The 17,923-nt window shown below is 38.0% G+C and overlaps 1 protein-coding gene across 4 annotated transcripts in view; it reads right to left on the bottom strand.

The window, feature by feature from the left end:
• SLC12A1 (solute carrier family 12 (sodium/potassium/chloride transporter), member 1) overlaps positions 1 to 17,923 on the bottom strand; it is an 89,752-nt gene that overhangs the window by 20,958 nt on the left and 50,871 nt on the right. For all 4 annotated transcript variants that reach the window (XM_014548777.1, XM_005877497.1, XM_005877495.1 and 1 more), the window contains exons 18-20: positions 14,811 to 14,951; positions 11,967 to 12,073; positions 7,552 to 7,634 (exon numbers count right to left, since the gene is read on the bottom strand). In XM_014548777.1, coding sequence (XP_014404263.1) covers positions 7,552 to 7,634; positions 11,967 to 12,073; positions 14,811 to 14,951 — 331 coding nt within the window. The remainder of the gene's footprint in view (positions 1 to 7,551; positions 7,635 to 11,966; positions 12,074 to 14,810; positions 14,952 to 17,923) is intronic.

The raw sequence follows: 17,923 nt of genomic DNA on the forward strand, positions 1-17,923 counted from the left end.
CAGTTCAAGTGATCTGTCCAAGGTTGCACAGCTGGTGACCCAAGCCTTCTGCTTTCAATTCTTTACCATCCTTCTTCAATGATGTGCTTGACCGCCTGTTGAAGGAACACCCAATCTGCAGTTTTTTTTTTAAAGAAACCATCCACAAATTTCCGAATCAGAGAAATTTACATAATGCTCTACATTTCTATAATACTCTTGTTTCAATCTTTTTTTTCCCAGTAACTATCACTGTGGGGCACAAAATGTAGTTTTAAGATACACGTGTATTTTACCCCATTAAACTGCAAACTCCTGGAGGGTAGCTTAGGTTATATTTTATTACTGCCACTTATTGAGAGCTTATTTTGTGCCAGGTACAATGCCAAACCCTTGGAAGCCATCATATATTTTAATGCAAAATAATAAACCTGTAAGGTAGGTACTATAATTATTCCAATTGGAAAATGTGAAGTGAAACACAGAGAGGACGAGTAATTTGACTAAGGTCACACAGCCAAAAAGGGTCAAGCTGGGATTTGAACCCAGGTCTGTCAGATTCCAGACCCTATGTTTCTACTTCACATACTTCCGCTCTCACATTCTTAGTTGAGCCCACGCCTCTCTGCTAGTGCCTACCACCAACCCACCAACACGAGTACTCAAGAATAGTTTGCTGGGGAAAAAAAAGAGAGAGAGAACAGGTCAGTGCTGTTAATACAGTTCAAACCATTTGAAAGTATTTTCTCTATAACGGGAGAAAAATAAGTGGATAGTTGCCAGGGATGGGGGCATATAACGTGTGTATAAGGGACAGGTACAAAAGACAGTGTTTGAAAGAAGTGAAATGAATCCTGTATAGTCCAGCGGTTCTCAACCTGTGGGTCACGACCCCTTTGGCGGTCGAACGACCCTTTCACAGGGGTCGCCTAAGACCATCCTGCATATCAGATATTTACATTACAACTCATAACAGTAGCAACATTACAGTTATGAAGTAGCAATGAAAATAATTTTATGGTTGGGTCACAACATGAGGAACTGTATTTAAAGGGCCAGAAGGTTGAGAACCACTGCGTATACAGAGGTATGGAAACAGGGACTGGTGGAATATGACAGAAGGTAGTACAGGTGGGATTAGGTGGGAACTTTAATCTTCCATGTTAGATAATTCCATACTCCATCATCTCGGAAAGCAACAATACGAGAGAGAGAGAGAGAGAGAGAGAGAGAGAGAGAAATCCTACCCTACTCTCATTCCAAGATGAAGAGAATCCCTGAGGTTGTATGAAAAAGCTTAGGCTTTAGGGTCTCTCAGTTGAGTGGGCTTCTAACCAATTGTTCAAACATAGCCCCAAACATTTCTCATAGTAAAAACAGAGAGTGAATCCTGAGCTGCATCTTCATGTACACGCCAAATCACTTGAATAGTAGTTACTCTATTTTCAAGTGCTTTATAAATTGACTAGATTCGTGCACTGGTGGGGTCCCTCAGACTGGCCTGCAGGGATCAGGCCAAAACCACCAGGTGCACGGATTCGTCTAGGGTGTGTCTGGCCCGTCTCGCCCAGTCCCCATTGGCCAGACCCCAGCAGCAAGCTAACCTACCAGTTAGGGCATCTGCCCCCTGGTGGTTAGTGTGCATCATAGCAACTGGTCGAAGGGAACGAACGGTCAGGACTTAGCATATTAGGCTTGTGTGGTAATCAACTGGAGTAACCATATTTTGAAATTCAATTTAGTTGCCAAGATTGCTTCCACTGTTCTATCCTGTCTTTTCTTTTTTAATATGTCTTTTAGAAACAGGCAAGAGTCTACTCATTACAGTTCCCTTTGAATCTTCAGGAGAGAGAGTAGTCAATTATCTCACAACAGAAGGGAGAACAGGGGAACCTCCTGAGGAATGGCATCCCTCCCACTTCACAGCATCCTTTTTCTTTATTAATTATTCAATTATGCTTCTTTCCTTGGTCAATCAACTCAAAGCTGTAAATGCTCGCATGAATCAATGAGCCATAGCCCAGCGAAGTCTAGTTGAACTGAAGGCAGGAAGCAATCCTGCAGTGGTCACCTTCCAATCAAGCAATTATTTACTACACTGCCATCTGTCTTTATTTTGCTAAGCCACTTCCTCAGACACAGCAGAATCCCCGCGCTCTGAGATGGTCATAAATCGTGCAGCTCTTACATGGAACACTTGACCGCAATATATTGCAAATCACATGTCATCACTTTAGTTCCTACCAGAATAATATAGACTCTTTGTTGAAGTTGGCAAACTTGCTGAATACTCCTGGGAAGTGAACAACATGAAATACTGTGTTTTTTGTGTTGTTGGGCAATAAATTAATATATTAAGAGACACTATCAGCCACCAGTATTGGATGAGTTGCTGCAGTACGTAAGTGAGAGTGTTATGAGCATCGATCTTATTTATACAAAAAGTTATTCTCTTCACATAAGCCTGTGACACGGTATAGAAATAATTGTCATTAGCTGGCAAATTACCTATAAAGCTGATTTCTATTCACTGCTTTATTAACTACAGTATATGGGCACTCAGAATTGCTAATATTTCCTTTAAATTATAATGTGTGATGACACCTTGGTGCCTGTGTTGGAAAATCTATGATGATAATCATTAACATAGCATAATGCAATACTTAAGATTTATCAGGCTCTTATTAAGCCTTATATTACAGTATAATATAATGAAACACAAGCTTATTTCTTCCAATTCAAAATCTAATATGAGGGTTGTGTCGTAAATTACATAAACTTCAAAACAATGCATGGAAATGTGGCGTAAAGTTAATTTCTATCATTATGCTGCTGTTTTCTGCATGTTCTTCATGTAGTATTTGTGTAATGTTTTTTTACCCTAGGTAATTGGCACTTCTAATTATTTTATTAGCATCCAACTGTATTTTCCCTTTCTTGACTAAGAAGCAGAAATATTTCAAACATCAAAGTTGATATAAATCATTTACTTCCCTTGGGAAATTAAAAGGGGACTCAGTTCACTGCCAGGATTCTTTCAGAAATACTACATACAGAATGAGCTTCCCTGTTGCTTTATAGAACTAAATTGATGGTGCATTTTGGGGGATGGAGCAGTGAAGGGTGGGAGCCATATTTTTTTTTTAGCTACATCACATCTTTCAGCTTGAAGAGATCAACATCACATATAAAGCAAATATGTAATGTAAATACAATCATATTTTGTATTCTCATTGTTTAGATGGTAAAACATTATAGCACAAAAAACCAGACAAAATAAAAGTAAATAGAGAAATTTAGCAACACAGCAGGTCTCTTAAGATTAGCTTCTTATAATTGTCCTCAACATCATGTCTATCTTACCACAGCCAAGCAGTCCCTATGTTGGGTTTTGAAGGAATAGGTGGAAATACCCTTGTTCCATTTCTGTATCTCAGATTTTACCATTGCCTTTCATTATGTAAGTCATTGTCCTCTCTGACTTTCCTTTTTAAAAGGTAGAATAGTGCTTCAAACAGACATGTGTTTGAATCTCAGCTCTACTGACTACCAGCCTTGTGAATCTTGGGTAAGCCTGTTTCATTAGTTGTAAGGTGAGGTCAATGATCATACTTTTCTTCAGAGGATAGTTGGGGTAATTAATGTTGTAATATATGTGAACATGAAACATAATACATGGCACATAGCAACTACTCAAAATGTTAGCTATTGTTGCCACTAGGATATTAAGTTCAACTAGGAAGGAATGTATAAATTAATCATGAATGCTGAGGGGGAAATTAGTTTATCTAGTCTGTAAATGTAAAAGGTCCATAAAAAGAGGAAGGGGCATAAAAAAGGAAGGCTGAAGATACCAAAAACATATTTTGCATAGGATGAACTCTATTCTCAATATTTTTAAAGCTCTTGTATATAATCAGAGTGTACATATCAGATAGTGGTTCTTTACCCTATACAAACTCTTGATTTCTAGTTTCTTCTGCTTTCTTCTCCTCCCTTACAACACACCAGAATGGTTGCATCAGAAAATTCACCTAATCCACTCCTGTTTCCTTCTGCTATGATGGTGACTAGTGAAATGACAAATAGAATCTGGACCGATCAGGCACCTGCACTCTCAAATCCCTCACAGGCTTTTTCTTTCTGCTGGACCTACCCAACAAAACGTTGATCCTCCTATACTCTGGAGACCAAACGTCACTGGATAAAAACTGGAAAACTAGAGAAATTGCTTCAGCTTCAAAAAAAAATTGAGACTACTGTGTACAATCCTCCTCAACTTATCACTGCACTCTTACAAAACCACACATTTCATCATCAATTCTCACCTCTTTTGCTATAATTTTACTTCAAAAAAAAAATTGAGATTACTGTGTACAATCCTCCTCAACTTATCACTGAACTCTTACAAAACCACGCATTTCATCATCAATTCTCACCTCTTTTGCTATAATTTTAGAAGATGAAGCATTTTTCTTATATCTCAGGCCAACTCTTCCATCCCTTTCTTCCCCTGATTCTTCCTGTTCCTCCAGGATCTTACTCCATGGGTCATTCCTGCATGCTACTCCCCACCCCCCCTATGTTTTACCTTTATCTTCAATCTCTCCCACTCTCTTGGGCCCATTTTTTTTAGTCAGAAAATATGCCTTTCTCTCTATTCTAAGGTCTGTATCTCTCCCTATAGTAAACCTCCTCAATCACATTCCTCTCCCTAGCATCTAAACTTCTCAAAATGATTGGCCACATCCATATTCTCTGCTTTATCATCTCATATTATCTCCTCAACCCACTGTTAACTGGATTCTGTCAACACTGGTCTACAGGAATTACTCTCACTAAGCTTATCTGTGCTGTGTCAATTACATTTTATTCACAAATCTTTCTGGTGTTTTCTGGTGTCCTGGACCATTCTGATGATTCTTCTCACTCTGAGCACTCTGCTGCCACGGTACCACAGACTTCTGGTTCATTTGCCTCTCTGATAGCTCCTTTCCTGCTCCTCCTTAGGGCCCCTTTCCTGTGCCTGGGGGCTCTCAATTACATCCTCTCTTTGGGCTATATTTTCCAGTGTTGTAGTTTCACCTTCACTAGTATGTCTCCTTTTAAAAACTTTATTAGTTTGGTAGGGCTACAATAACACATACCACAGACTTGCTTAACAATATAACTTTTTCAGTTCTGGAGACTAGAAGTCTAAGATTAAGGTGCTGGTAGGATTGATTTCATTCTAACGTCTCCTTGACTTACATATAGATGGCTGTCATCCCACTTTCCTGTTTGCTTGTCTGTATCCTAATCTCCTTCTATAAGGACATCAGTCCTATTGGATCAAGGCCCACCCTAATGATCTTATTTTACCTTATTTACCTCCTTAACAATCACATTTTCAAATATAATTACATCTGAGGTCAGGACTTCAACGTATGAAATCTGAGGGGATACAATTTGGCCCATAAGTAGGGCTACAATAACACATACCACAGACTTGTTTAACAAAATAACTTTTCAGTTCTGGAGACTAAAAGTCTAAGATTAAGGTGCTGGTAGGATTTATTTCATTCTAATGCCTCCTTTACTTACATATAGATGGCTGTCATCCCACTTTTCTGTTTGCTTGTCTGTATCCTAATCTCTTTCTATAAGGACATCAGTCCTATTGGATCAAGGCCCACCCTAATGATCTTATTTTACCTTATTTACCTCCTTAACAATCACATTTTCAAATACAATTACATCTGAGGTCAGGACTTCAACGCATGAAATCTGAGGGGATACAATTTTGCCCATAATATATCCTAAATCTACATCTCCTGCTCACCATTCTCCTTTAAGACCAGGACTGTCTAACAGCCTATCGGACATTTCCAGTAGAATTTCCCACAGGAGATTCTTTAAAAGTGAACCAGGCATCCCTTCATTAAACCTGCTCTTCTTGTGTTTCCCATTTCCATTGGTAGAACCATCATTCATTTAGTCAGCCAAGGAATGAATCTTTTTCCACTCCTCTCTCTCCCATATTCTGCACATCCAACCAATCCCAAATGCTGCTTTTGTACCTCCAAAGTACTTCTGTCCTTTTCTCTCCATCCCTCGCTCTAGCTCAGGCTGTCACCCTCTCTAGTTTTTATTATTATGAAAATATTTTTTGATTTGTCTCTCTGTTTTCATTTACAGTCCTGACTGAGTCCATGCCAATGTAACTGAAAGATTATGAGATTTAAAACCTAAATTTGATCACATTACTCTCTCACTTAAATTTCCTCAATAGTTCCTCCTCATTGCTTACAGAATATGATCCACATTTTTTAATATGGCAAATGAGGTCTTTTAAAATCAGGATCTTATATCAGCAGCCTCACATTTCACTACTGTCTGCTTTAACTTTTCACTTAAGTAACACTCATTTGCTTTTGGTTGCCCATGCGTTCTTCCATGTTCCCCTGCCTTCCCACCTTTGCTACTGCTCTCCTCTTTGCCAGGAATGCTAGTCCCCAAACTCTCTCATTTTTTTTCTTCCCCAACACATTGCCTAGTTAACTCCTACTCATCCATGAGGTCTCAAAACAAAGGAAATTTCTTCCAGAAAGCCTTCTTCTTAGATGCCTCTTCTCTCTTTCCCACAATACCCTATAAATATACCCATCATCACACTCATCATATACTCATTTCCATTTCTAGGCTGTGAGTCTATTGAGGACACAGACTCTTACTCATCTTATTGTACCCAGTACTGATACCTACATCATGGCTGCTACATAAGAGGTACCCCAAAAATCCTGCTGTGGTGCCATGTCTTCAGCGGGCTCCATTTTAAAGTTTAGTTAAAGAGATAAGTCATGGATTACTACCCTGTCCTAATCCTTCAGTGACTGTTTAGATGTGTTCTTTATTTTATACACAAAAGGGTATGTTTAAACTTTAAGACTTAACAAGTAGTTGATCCCTGAGCAACGTGGGTTTGAACTGCACGGGTCAAGTGAACTGTGAGCTTCAGTTGAACTGTAGTCAATTGAACTGTGCAGGTCAATTTAAAAAATCCTGTGTAAGTGGGCCCACTGTCCTAGAGAAGAAGCAGAGTCACTAATCTGAGTTAGTGATTTTGCCTCTGGCTTACATTCGTGATTCACATAGCAAGATACATTCAGGCTCATTTCCATGTGAGTTGTAAACTAGGTCATAGACTCTTAAAGACAAAATACGTGGTTTTCCGAGGAAAGAATTAATCTTCATTTTTCTGAAACATCTTGCAGAAATTAATTCGGCAGGTTAATTTACCGAAGGTGTTTATTTTCAGCGATGCTGGCTTTGTGGTTTTGTGATAAGAAGAATAATTGATGACAGCCCTGGAGTACTCTATATTTCTGGTTAGCAGGACAAAGGCCACCTGTGTTAGCAATGGGGAAAGCAGGGAAGTGTACAAACCTCAGGTCAGCATAAGAATGTAAGCTCTGCTGTTATGGGGTTTTGTCCATATGGTGCACTGGTCTAACCCCTGCACCTAGAACTCCATGCCAGCTGTGGAGTAGAGGCTCAATAAATATTTGTTGGTTGAATAAAGAAAGTACATACCTTGTACCTGAAGAACCTGAGAGATGTCAAAGCCTTGGCTGATTCTGACTATGACCACACCAATCTCAAAATCAAACGCATCGCTGAAAGTGGAAGCAAAGTGGTTAGTGATTTAAATCCTCCAGCTTTGGACAAATAGTAAACTTGTTTCTAGGATTTTAATGTAATTAAACTAAGGAAATTCACTTTAAAAACAACCAAGAGTTGATGGCTTTCTGTTAGGTTGTTTTCCCTTTATATCCTTAAAAAAACATATTCTGGGTAAAGGTAACTAACTCATTTACTCTGGAACCAATTTACTCAAATATACTATCAACTAGAATTTTAATTAAGAGCTTGTAACATACTTTTTGAAAAAATTGATTATTTTCTAATGTAAACAAAAGAATCACTGAAATATCTAGAACAGAGAATTTTCAGACTGCAAAGACCCTTGGAAATTATCAGCCAAATCTCTATCTATTGAGGAAGAATCCTACAACATTTCTGACGTCAAGTTCCTTGTTAAAAATGTCTCAGTTCCTCTGAGGACCCTTCACCAGTGACTTTGGACAAACCATTTGAAGCAGTGCTTCTTCATGGCAACCCCATGCTGTTGAAGTTGGCTGTTGTGCCTTCACTACATGGAATTAGATTATCTGTAAGGGAAAGAAAGCCTTGCTTTCTTTTATCTCCATTTTTGTAGAATTTTTTTTTCTCTGCCCGTAAATATGGGGAAAACCAATGAGTTCTTTGAGTTCATTTAAAATTCTCCCCTTGGGAGTTCCTGTGTTCAATCTTCTTTGGATCGGGAGCCCAGGACCCTTTCATTGGGTCACCCTCCCTCAGAAACAAGGCAGGTTGTGATTAACTCACTGTACACAAATAAGATTTCAATAGCCAACGTAAACTTAAATTTTCAAATAATGATATAAAGATGTTCAGTACAGTATGACTATTCATTTAAAATGAATATGAGATTTAATACTTAAATTTGACCACATTACTCTCTCACTTACATCTCCTCAATAGTTCCTCCTCATTGCTTACAGAATATGGTCCACATTTTTTAATATGGCAAATGAGGGCTTTTAAAGTCAGGATCTTATATCAGCAGCCTCACATTTCACTACTGTCTGCTTTAACTTTTCACTTAAGTAACACTCATTTGCTTTTGGTTGCAAAACCATACGTGATCTCTACTTAACAAAATAGACCCATTCTAGTAAAACTGCCACAAAGTAAATTCCTGATAAATCTTGTTTCTAATTGTCCTAGATTATAAAAAGCAGGCAATATGTTCCACAGAAATATTTGGATTCTGTGTTAGGCAGAATAATTTCAGACCCCCAAAGACACCCACATTTCCGTCACTGGAGCCGGTGGAGTATGTCCCTACATGGCAAAAGGACTTTGCAGATGTGATCAGGCTAAGAACCTTGAGGTGGGGAGATTGTCCTGGATTATCTGGGCGGGCCCAGTGCAATCACCAAGGTCCTTGAGAGTGAAGTTGGGAGGCTGAAGAGGTTAGTGTAATGTGATGTGAGAAGGATTTGACCCATCAAATGCTTTGAAGATGGAAGAAGAGAGCCATGAGCAATGGGCAGCCTCTGGACCCTAGAAAAGGCAAGGCCATAAACTCTCTCCTAGAACCGTCAGAAGGTAATATAGCCCAGCCCACACCTTGATTTTAGCCCAGTTAGTGTTCAGAATATTAATCCACATAACCTTAAGCTAATAAATTTGTGTGGTGTTTAGCCACTAAGTTTGAGATAATTTGTTAACGCAGCCAACAATAACTAGTACAGATTAAACTTATACCATACTTGAGAATATTATAGGTATTTAAAATCTTTTATTCAAAGAAAAATGGTAAAGTACTAAACTATTGTAAAATTATCTTTATGATATCAATAAAACTGTGCTTTAAGCCATACAACAAAACAGCCCCAAAAATGAGAAAGAGAAATATAACACAACATGGTTGCATGGTTGTCTTCCTTCTGTATTGACCCCATTGCTATGGTAGTAAAGTCATTTAACTTTACCAAGCCAGCTAAATTTTATACTATACAAATTTGAGCCACCTTAACACTGAACTTTATTACCCAAAAGATCAATCATTAATTTGGTATAAAGGTCAGAAGTTTCTTCAGCTTAATATTACTAGGTTTGATTATTTTGGTCTCTTTGAATTTCTAAACTGTTTGGGATGGTGGGGAGGTTAGAATATGATTCCAGGTAATTTTGTATCAAATAATGGACTCTATGACTAAGATTTACTTATTTCTTTTCATTCCCAAAGTGAAGATAAAATTTCTATACTTAAGAATATTACAGGTATTTAAAATCTTTTATTCAAAGAAAAATGTTAAAGTACTTAACTATTGTAAAAATATCTTTATGATATCAATAAAACTGCGCTTTAAGCCATACAACAAAACAGCCCCAAAAATCAGAAAGAGAAATATAACACAATATGGTTGTATGGTTGTCTTCCTTCTGTATTGACCCCATGGCTATGGTAGTAAAGTCATTTAACTTTACCAAGCCAGCTAAATTTTATACTATACAAATTTGAGCCACCTTAACACTGAACTTTATTACCCAAAAGATCAATCATTAATTTGGTATAAAGGTCAGAAGTTTCTTCAGCTTAATATTACTAGGTTTGATTTATTTTGGTCTCTTTGAATTTCTAAACTGTTTGGTGGGGAGGTTAGAATATGATTCCAGGTAATTTTGTATCAAATAATGGACTCTATGACTAAGATTTACTTATTTCTTTTCATTCCCAAAGTGAAGATAAAATTTCTTGCCCTGACATTCCTTTTCCCCTCAAAGGTAAAAATGAAATTGTACTGAAAAGTCTGGATAACAGAGAGTATATCTAAACCCATTTCCAAGAACGTCAGGCCAGCAACTGACTGTGATTCTAAACCTATCAGAATGCTGTTTGCTGAGCCTGGCAAAATTCTGGTGCCCCAGCAGGAGGCAGATGGCAGCACGTGGCATCGGACTTTGTATGTTTGAGGAACACAGTTCAGGAGAATGCATTTAACGCATGGGTTTCCTATAGGAGGAAGGCTAAGTGAATTTCTGTTTGGTCAGTAATGCATATAATTTCAGAAGGTAAAAATTATTTCCTTATGCTTCTTTTTAGTGGAACTAATATTAGAATGCTTTTGTTATGTTGCCTAAATCTCCCCCAAATGATGACAAACGTGGTGCTCGTTCCAGCAGGAGCCAGAGGACATAGCCTGGTACAACAAGTACTGAGTGTATGCTTGTTTTAATGGGTGAGGATTTATTATGGACTTTTCAGACATCTCAGGGCATGTTCTCTACCCTGTGCTATGAAGTCAGAGCAAAGCCAGGCCTGGGCGGAGGAAATCTTCCATTTTCAGAGCCGTTGACACAAAGATGGCTGCTGACCATAGCTAACATTGTCTCCCTTGAGATGAATCTGGCTAAGTATTTTCAAGCCTGGAAGAAAGGATCAATTTTCTAGAAAGGTCACTGAGGATGCCTTGTGCCTTTTCATAAGTGTAGCTTTTGTCTCCGCTCTTATGCAAGAAGCAAGCCAGGCAACACTTAGGCTGTATAAGTACTTCTTGAGGCAGCATAACCTGTGGTCAGGAGCTTAAACTTTGAATTCTGATGACCCTGGGTTAAAATTCCAGTTCTGTCACTTACACAACTCTGCACGTTTTAAGTTTTAATGTCTATGTCTCTACTTATAAAATGGGAATGATAGTAGTGCTTACTTCAAAGTCTTCTTGTGAGAATTAAATGGGGTAGCTCATGTTAAGGGCATTAGCCTGGTGCCCACTCATCCTTTAATGACTAAGGATCAGATGTCACATACCATTGAAAACTCACTCTTTGTGCACTAACCAACACTGCTTCATTTTATTACCTTTATCCCAAGACTCTCCCAATATTTAAGGATCAGATGTCACATACTATTGAAAACTCACTCTTTGTGCACTAACCAACACTGCTACATGGCAGAGGCAACTGGCATATGGCACCATCATATCAACAATGCAGCTTTGGGCTAGTAACTACGTTCCCCAAGGCTCAGAAGAAGATAATGACTGAATTGGGCACACCAGCTAGTCCAAGATTCCAGTTTTTTTTAAAGAAAAATTCCTTTAGTAACCACCTGTCCTTTGTTTTTAATCTCATGAATAGGTTTTAAGGTTGTAACTCTTAATGTTGACTTTTTTCTTTGACACCGAATTCCCCCCATCCTGCTTCCTCTGATACTATGATTCCCTCAAGTTCTATTATTGGCCGTGTTTTCGGTTTGGTAAAGAATTCAGAGTACCAGGGGAATGTCCTCTTCTCAGGCAATTGAATCTAGTATAACAGTGTCATGTACTGCCCTGGTTAGTGCTTTATAAGCAACACATCTTGAAAGCATCACTTACTGTATGATTCCCACGTAGTTTTCAATCTCTGTTAACTGAGCTTTCCTCCAGTTTCTTTTATATCCAATCACCAGAGTGTTTGGTTTCATTCTTCCTAAGCCCGAGGCCTAAACAGAGGAGATAAACACATGGGCAATCCTTACTGTACCAGGAAACCACCACTGCAAATGAAAAATAAGGTCTGAAAGAGCACTGAAGTAATGTTCTGATGATTCGGAAGATTAGATTACATTTCAGTGCATGTCCTTCATGCCCATACCCAAGCATAAAATAGAAAGATTAGTTCTAAATCATCTCAGCCATAAATGGATTTTAGATGACAGAAATGTAGCTTTTCTAAATTAGCAGTCATTTGCATTTCTTCTGACACACTCATTAAAATGGTTCAATAATTTAAAATCAAGTGAGGGTTGGCTTAACTGTTGGCATGCATGCTATAACTTAGTGGTTCAAAGCTAATTTCCACCTGTTATATCCATAATGTCATTAGCAATAAAATCCATGTTTGGAAAATTCTTATATACAAAATCACTGAAACTTCTACCTACATTATTTATTGAAGAGTAAATGAGCTGTGTTTCCAGAACCCAGTTCTTTTATATGACAGTATCATTAATAGCCATCTTCCATATCAGAAGTTTCATTCCCCCCATTAGATGACAGGATATGACTTTCAGTTAATTAAATTTAATCTAGCAATATTATTGAGCACCTATTAATTGCAAAGTACTATGTTAGGTGCTGTGGCATGGTAGTGAAACATATTCTTTGGCCTTAAGGAGCTTAGAATAAAGTGGAAGAAACAAGATATTCACAAATAATTTTAGTTCAAGTGCAAATGCACTAGGAACTCATATGGAAGCATAAAGAAAGAAACCCTGAATTCCAGTTGAGGATTCATGGGTGGCTTCATGGAAGAGGTGGCATTTGTCCTAGATCTTGCAAGTTGGTGAGATGTTGACAAGTAAGAGTGAAGGAAGGGCATTCTGAATCATGAAAATAGTGAAACGAATGACCAGAACAGGAAGTTTTAGAGAGGACAGTAGCAAGTAGAAGAAGATAAGCATTGATGGAGGGTATGAGGGCAGCTGCTAGGCTAAATAAATGCCTGGTTAAGCATTGATGGAGGGTTCCTAAATTAAGCTTTGCTTCCACCACATTTGTATATTGTTCTTAGAAATGTACAGGTAACAGCCAGGATGTAAAATTTCTCTATCCTTTTAAATTATTTCCAGAATATACATTTGTATATTGTTCTTAGAAATGTACAGGTAACAGAATAGCTCATTTGGCCCAGGGCAGATATATGGCAGTATGGGTGTAGTCTTTCCCATGACTACAGTTTGGGGATGTGGTCATTCATACCATAATTTCTTAGATGCATAGAAGGCTTTATCTAATATGGTATCATTGTCAGTGCCTCCCTTTGTTACCACGTTGTCCTGCCCTTTGTCATGACCTCTCTGGACTCCACTTTTCTTTTAAGAAACTCATGAGAACAAGCTTTACGCACTGTCTTTTTTTCTTCTGGATTCATAATGAGTTGTTTTTCATGCCTATGTCTTTTCTCTCCCTGTTCTTATTATGTTTGTTGTCCTATTTCCAGTGAAAATTTTTATTACTTTTCCAATTTTCTATGATAATTTTACATTAAATGTGTAACCTTCCCAACATATTTAATCAAAGAGCTGCTGAAAAGTAGCTTGAGAATGAAGGAAAAATCAGCATCTTGCAATGACCTCTATTTCCATGGGTTAGCAGATGAAAAGAGGCTCATTGGGGTAATAGGTCTTTCAGAAATGGGCTCTCTGCCTGTGCAGCCACTGCACAAGTGCTCGTCAAGGATGTTAGAGACAAGAATGCATCGAAGACTCTTAATCTCCAAATATTACCATGTGAGCCATATTTTTTCTTTTCTGCCTGCACCAGCATCAGAGTTATCTGGATGCTGTTTGGAATGTTGACCCTCCTGTGTGTGGCCGCTCTGAAAGCTAAATGATTCATTCGGTAAATGTAGAATCAGGGCTATTCAACTATGTTAATGCAAGAATAATTAGAAAGCCAAAGTCTCTTGGATTATTTTAAGGAAACTGGCACTCCAAATTATGAAGATCAGAACGAGGGGAAGAATTCATGTACTTACTATGGAAGGGGAGGAAAAAAGACATAATGAGTGAGAAAAAAAGGGAGACCTGTATAGGCTTTAGTGTTGAACCACAGAAATTATTACATTTTAGTCAACATTCTGGAAATAATAAGGGGAAGAATTTATGTACTTACTATAGAAGGGGAGGAAAAAAGACATAATGAGTGAGAAAAGATGGGAGACCTGTAGGCTTTAGTGTTGAACCATAGAAATTATTACATTTTAGTCAACATTCTGGAAATAATTTAAAAGGATAGCGAGATTTTACATCCTGATCACCAGGCATTTATTTAGCCTAGCAGCTGCCCTCATACCATTTGCAAAAGAAAAAAGGAAAAGAATGTTTCACTTGAGCATTGCTAGATGCAAAAATAGTTTGAAGTTTTAATAGGATCCTGAATGTCGTCAACCATCAGAACAAATTTGCATTTCAATAAATATGGGGACAGAATGTATGCTGTTGGCCAAAGGCAACCTCATTTCCCATTTCTAGTGCATGACTCATAGTTGATTGTAATAGAACCTCTCCGCTTTTGTTTTTGCTTTTCCTATCTCCAGGAATTCAAAATGTAATCCTTATCCATCTGCATTGATCTCTGACATTAGACTGCCCACGTCCATTTGCTCTGGGAGCTTCATCAGCGTGGAGTGCTAATTGTCCTTTGCCTCTGTACTCACTCCTTCAATGCTAGCCTTACCTGAAGGAGACTTCGGACACCATCCCTGAAACAATCTGCAGCCACTGCAGCATAAAACGCCTTGATTTTGTTCTTTATTAGCCAGGCCTGCTTTTTCGCCATGCCACTGTTCATCTCTTTAACACACAGCTTGCGCGGTCCCTGTATGACACAATGAAATATTGGTTAGAAGCGCGGCTATTACACATCGCACTGCTGTTGTTTTCTGAAAGGCAAACATAGCTGGCGATGCCCCATTGAGTTAAGAAATGGGAAAGAGGGAAAACACCTCAGTACAGGGGGTTCACGCGGACTCAGCCTTTTGGAGAGGAACCGTGCTGCTCCCATTCTTCACTTTCTACCCAGAACGTCAGATGTGTTAATACCTGCTTAATTAACTGCCTCCTGCTGAATGACAGAAACAGCTCAGGGCATCATGGCACATGAGGAAAATACGAAAAATGTGATGGCAGAAGTTCAGAATAAATACACAATCTACCTTTGACTCAATAGCGAGAGCCTCTTTTAAGAACACCAATCAGAGTCGGAGCCCAATGGCAAGAAATGAATAGTGCTCTTGGGAACCAGAGCATGATGATTTGCAAATCCTGCCGTGGACTACCACGCCTTGACAATTCTACTAGGCCCATCGGTTGCTTTTTGTGATAAGGATACCGCTGCACCACATTTCCCCTTGTAATGTTAACATACTCCCACTCAGTTAAATCAACATTTCCCACTCCCTCAAGGAATCTGGTGGGAAAAAAAGCTCACATACCTACGGCCTAGGAAGAATACAAGAGATTAAGCGAGAAGGGGGCAGGTGTTGACATGGTATTTGAAGTATTTTGTAATTTCCAGATTTGAGTTCCGGAAACTCATTTTTAACTAAAAATTTTATTCTTGTTCCTCCTACCTTAAAGGTCCAATCTAGCTTTTCCTTGCATTATTTCAAATCAATCCAAAAGGCTATTTCTGAGTATCTGCCATGTGCTGACAGGGTACAAATCTATTATTTTCTTGGGAAACTATTTCAATTCATGGAGAGATTTGGATTTTGTTGACTTGTCTTAGATTTCTTACAATATACCTGGAATCTTGATAAGATGCAATGTATCGGTCCGGAATAGGACTCGGAATTCTACATTTCTAACAACTCCCGGGACATGAATGCTGCTGGTTCTCAGATCACACTTGGAATCGCACTCTTAGAGGGTCTCAGATTGGAGAGAAAGGGCTTCAATGCACTGAAAAGACACCAGGCTTTTCGGTCAGACAGAATGGTTTTCAAATCTAAATGTGGCCACTTTGGAGGTAATTGATAATCTCTGAGCTTTTAGATATTCTGAAAACAGAAATAACAATCTCTGTCCTTTTGCAAGGTTGTTCTAAGTAGTCATGATAAAGTCCCTATTATAATGTCTGGAGTATAGTAGGTGCCTGTCCAAAGTTGATTTTTATTATCTTAACTGAGTGTTCACAATCTCATTGAAGCTCCCAACCTAATTCTACAACAGAGATGGGAGAGGGCTGAACTGGGAACCAGTGTTGGGTTTAGGTCTGGCCCTGGCACTGACTAGCTGATACCGTGGGTCTGCCATTTGTCCTCTTTTGATGTGGGTTATACATTTCAAAGAATAAGGGAATTGTCTAGCTTATCACTGCCCACTGTGATAGCCCTTATCATATGTTACTATTGAGCATTTGAAATGTGGCTGGTCAACATGGAGTTGTGCTAGAAATGTAAAATACATACTGATTTTGGAAGCCTTAGTATGAAAAATAAAGCACAATATCTCATTTATAATTTTATATCGATGGAATTTAATATTCTGGATACATTACATTAAATAAAACATATCATTAACCTGTTTTTTTTTTACTTTTTTAATTGGCTACTAAAATTTTTAAATTACATTTGTGGCATGTATTAACGTTGTATTACACAACACTAGATGATCTCTGGGGTCCCTTCCACTTCAAGGTTCTGTTTACATTGGATCAGATTCTTCAGGTGCTTATTTCTACCAGAATATTTTCTAGTACATGTGACAACGTTTCAAAACAGTTTGGATGACTTACATTACATTTAAAAGAACAAGAACCTTCCATGAAGATGGAGAAGGTAAAGATATAGGAAGGGTAGTTAGTAAACCAGAAGACTTAGCCTAAGGAAAAATGTCATTATGGGTCAAATTTTCCTCAGGGTTCTAGCTTAATGCATTCTGAACCACTAGTCCTTCTGGGGCATTCTAGACCTTATCAACTTCAGAAGGAATATTTTATTCAAGTAAATGCAATGATAACAAGAGCTATGAAATAGAAGAAAAACCAACAGCTAAGAAAGGTATCAGACTATCAATATATTGAGTTGCACCACAGTGACTTTGAAACCCTGAGGAAACTGGCATTTATTTTAAATAAATACAGTGTAACATGTCTATTTGTAATACAGAAATCCAGATTAAACATTAACTGTGACAGAGAGATTTATTTTAATGCCTAAATTTGCCATACTGAGAAGTCATAAAAATATTTCATGCAGAATATCTCTTGGCTAAAAAAAATTATAATATCCTTTTAGCATACTTATTAATGTGAGACAGGGCTGCAATACAAATGTAGTCAGGAAAGAGTAAACTAACAAAGAGGGAAATAATTATTCAAGATTCAAATATGTCATAGTCACAAAAATGAATTTTATCACCCTATTAAAATATTACAGAGATTAGCTCAGTTAGGATCCAAAATATGAGTATATAAATTAATTCAGAATTTGAACAAAGAAGCCCTAAACATCTTGAATATATTATAACTGACATTTATTGAGAGAAGGATAAAGAAATTATAATTATTTAGTCTGGAGAAGTTGATGTGATACTACTTCAAATAAATGAATATTATGAAAAAGAATTTGCAAAGGAATTCCAATATCCTTAGGATTAAATAGAGGAATTTGGTCCAAGTGCAGTGTCGTTTCCAACTTTTATTTTTCAAAACATTGAGGGTCCTATTGCTCTGCTTATGCTTTTATTGCCACTCTGGTTGGACCAAAAGAATTTTTCCTTTTCTGATTTATCCACATTTTATCTCAACATGCTTCCTAGTTCCCACTCATAGGTTCTTTCCTTCTT

The sequence above is a fragment of the Myotis brandtii genome, unplaced genomic scaffold (genome assembly GCF_000412655.1).
Source record: "Myotis brandtii unplaced genomic scaffold, ASM41265v1 scaffold521, whole genome shotgun sequence".
NCBI classification, from domain to species: domain Eukaryota; kingdom Metazoa; phylum Chordata; class Mammalia; order Chiroptera; family Vespertilionidae; genus Myotis; species Myotis brandtii.